General features: G+C 54.0%; 1 protein-coding gene across 1 annotated transcript; it reads right to left on the reverse strand.

Moving 5' to 3' along the window:
• Positions 1 to 277: 277 nt before the first annotated feature.
• Positions 278 to 3,219, reverse strand: LOC110392036 (inositol 1,4,5-trisphosphate receptor-interacting protein-like 1). Its single transcript, XM_021383979.1, has 2 exons — positions 2,967 to 3,219; positions 278 to 2,670 (listed from the first exon to the last, which is right to left on the reverse strand). The coding sequence occupies exon 2, from the start codon at positions 2,665 to 2,667 to the stop codon at positions 1,705 to 1,707; it is 963 nt and encodes a 320-aa protein (XP_021239654.1). The 5' UTR covers positions 2,668 to 2,670; positions 2,967 to 3,219; the 3' UTR covers positions 278 to 1,704.
• Between the last annotated feature and the right edge of the window lie 305 nt (positions 3,220 to 3,524).

Genomic DNA, 3,524 nt, shown 5'->3' on the forward strand with positions numbered 1-3,524 from the left:
CATTTGGATCTGTAAAAATAATTATTTTGCCTTCATCATTCTCTAACTGGAGGAAGCGTGTCCTCTATCTTAATTACCGTACGTGAATATCAAGTCAAGTCTTTCCGAATGAGAAGATTTTTTAATGCTGTTGGGTTTTGGGAAGAAAGTTTCAGAGACCTTACAGTGTCGAACACAACTGGAGTGTGGGTACAAGATTTAAAAAAACCACCCCAGTGAAGCCACGGTGTGTGTGGCTTATGTGGTAAACAGTAAATCGCTGTATCCTTTTTAGTTTGATGGTTTTGCAGAACAATGTTTTATCCACTGTATCACATTAATAATTTCCAAATCTAATTTTAAAGGTCCTTTGATGACATGTTATTTGTAAAGTGTAACTCTGAATACGTTCAAAAGCTGAACTCAAGTCAGTTGTAGATACCTTCCAGTTGAGTACGAGGGATAACTGACCTGTGTGGGATATTTTTAGAGTGAGTTCTCCCTAGTAAGTGACTCCCTCCTTTTTCAGCGACACCTTATGCCTCATTTACGTCCTAGATAATTTGGCCTCCCTTTGATTAGGTTTCAGTGTGAGGCCACTTGGATGCCTATCCCACAGGTGCTGACCGATACTTTCCTTGTTTACGTGCCGAATGGATACAGAGAGGCATGGCGAGATTGGCAGCTACCACCTGGCTGACATCTTGAGAAAAATGAAGGGGTGTTAAAGGGAAGAGGACTTAAGAATTGAATTCTACGTTATTCAAACAGCATGTGGTTCGTGGCCCTGAGTCCATTCTAGATGCTGCAATTCACTACTGAAGGCGGTGTCTAATAATACATAATAACAAGGCGCAATCAACTGCATTTACGAGGAAAGCAAAGTCACAAAAATTAAGGGTATTCATTTTTAATTTAGTATCATAAACATTTCATCAATTAGTTACCTTCTATACAGATATTAAAATCAATTGCATTTTTAGATGATTGTATTGTGAGGAGAAAAGTTTCAGTGGAGCTTTGTTTGTCTTCGTAGAATGATAGAATCGTGGAAGTTGGAAGGGACCTTTAAAGGTCACCTGGTCCAGCTCCTCTGCCGTGAACAGGGGCACCTGCTGCTCCATCAGGTTGCTCAGAGCAGGGCTCTCCCCGGCAGAGCGTTTCTTCAAGAAAGCCGTTGATTGGTGTTCTTGTAGAGGCCACAGCTCCCGGAGCAAATGGACGCTCTTGGCGAGTCCGAGTGGTCCCTGCCCCGCTGGCAACAGGAGTCTCTTCAGGTGTCCATGCGGCGGCCTCTTTGTCCGCATGGGATGCGGCTCCCCCAGGTGTGGTTTCACGCCGGAGAAAGCGTGCAGGAGCCGTTGCAGCTGCCTCCAGAGTGACAGCTGTCTTCTCCGTGTCCAGCTTGCTCAGCTCTGCGGCAAGCGGCAAGCGTCAAGTGGGATGTCAGTCCCCTCGTAGCCACCGCAGTCTGAATCCCAACCTGCGGGCCTGGAAATCTGTCCTATGCCGGCTTGCCCAGGAGGGTGCTGAGGAGGTGCGTGCCGGATGTCTTCAAGGCATGGGTGGCAAAGCTGGTGCCTTCCAGGTTATGGATGCGGAGCTGCGGACGTTTCAGGTGGAAACTGTTGTGCCGGCCGTGCCTGTCCGTGTCTTGAAGGACTCCGTCTGTGCTGCGGCGCACCTCCGCGGCCACCTCATGCTGCTCCTAACCAGAGCCTCCGCCTACTCGAGGACGAGGAAGGAGTCCGCGTCATCTAATGGTAGCCCGAGTATTAGCTCAATGTCGAGGACCCTGGAGGGGGCGGTGGTCAGCCGGAGTTTGCAGAAGTAGGTGGAGGGCAGCACCTCTAGCCAGACTGTGGATGACTGAGGCATATATTTCCAGGCTTCTGTCGCCAGTTCCTGGAACCAGCCTGCGGTTTTCTGCCGGTCGAGGAAGGAGTCGGTGCAGAGGGTGTCTAGGAGGCTGGGCATCTCCTCTGTCTTCAGCTTCTTCGCACGGTTGTGAAGGAAGCACGGCATGTCTCCAAGCAGCTGCTCCCGAAGGCACGTGCAGTTCAGCTGCACGCGGATGCGGAGGGCCTTTTCGCCACTCTTCCCTTCGGGGTCCTCTTCCAGGCGGAAGATGTGTGTCGGGGGTGGCCTAATGGGCACGAACACGCCGTAGATGTTCCCACCACGGACACCGTTGCCTTCAGAGGCCTTGCTCACCCCTTCCGACATCTGCAGCCGCAGCATGAAATCGCTCCTCGGAGACGCCTGGCAGACACTGAGGAGGTCGTCCACCAGCTCCTGCACCGCCGTGCACGTACGATCCCACTTGGAAAATGAAAGGTCACTGGGGTCTTCCTCCTCTTCCGTGGCACCCTCCTCCTTCTCGCTTCCGGCTTTGACCTTCATGAGTTGTGTCCTTTTCCAGAGCAGTCTGATGAGCACCAAGAGCATGGCGAGCGCTGCAGCCAAGGCCCCATACTGCCAGGATGGCAAGGCAGCAAAGAGCTGGGCTAGCAAATCCGTCCCGCTCTGCTCCTGGTTCAGACGCTCTATCTCCTGCAGCTGCCGCGTCATCTGCTCTTGCAGAAACAGCTGGCGCTGCTGCATGCGGACGAACGTGTCCGCCTCAAACTCTTCACCACCATTGCGCACACTGTGCAGAAGGAAGGCGAGGACAAACGCCAAATCCATGGTCTGGAAGGGAGAGAAGAGAGAGGGGTCAGCGGGGCTTGGTGCGTGCTCACGCGCGACTGGGGGAGCGAGGCCGGGAGATGCAGGCCCGTGGGGTCAGGTGGGAGCTGGGGTGAGGGAGCTTGGAGGCAGTAGGGGCTGAGCGAGGCCGGTGCTGGCAGCGACAGCCCCAAGTCCTGCTCTCAGTGTTCCCCTGAGCGACTGGGCCCTCGCTGCAGGCTTAGGAAGCCCTCTGGGGCTGGCCTTTGCAAGGCCTTGTCCCTCTTCCAGCCCAGCCTCCCCCCTGCTGCTGCACTCACCGCTGGCCCGGGCCAAAGTGCAGGAGCACCGCCTGCTGAATGCACTGATACCCTCCCCGCACTGTGAGTTGTCTCCTGTGATGTCACAGGTGCCCCGGGCCCACCCTTTAGCCCCACACTGGTCCCGTTTCCCCTTGTCCTATCAGCAGAGACCCTGCTAAAGACCCTGTCCCCTTCTTTCTTACAGCCCCTTTTTAGAGACTCAAAGGCCGCTATCAGCCCCAGCTCTCTCAGCCTGTTCCCACAGGGAAGGTGAGATCCCTTGGATCATTTTTGTGGCCCTCCTCTGGACGTGCTCCAGCAGGTCCACGTCTCTCCTGTCCTGAGGCTGCGCATCTGGACGCAGTACTCCTGGCGAGGCCTCTCCAGCGTGGAGCTGAGGGGCAGGGTCACCTCCGTCGCCCTGCTGGCCACGCTTCTTTTGGTGCAGCCCAGGGTGCGGCTGGCCTTCTGGGCTGCGAGGGCACTGTGTTTCTTTTCTGTTTTGTATCGGCGTTCTATGTTTTTAACGTCATTGCTGAGATACTCATAGCGTTCTAAAGATAATATGAAAAAATT

This window comes from Numida meleagris, unplaced genomic scaffold (genome assembly GCF_002078875.1).
Source record: "Numida meleagris isolate 19003 breed g44 Domestic line unplaced genomic scaffold, NumMel1.0 unplaced_Scaffold823, whole genome shotgun sequence".
Taxonomy (NCBI): Eukaryota; Metazoa; Chordata; class Aves; order Galliformes; family Numididae; genus Numida; species Numida meleagris.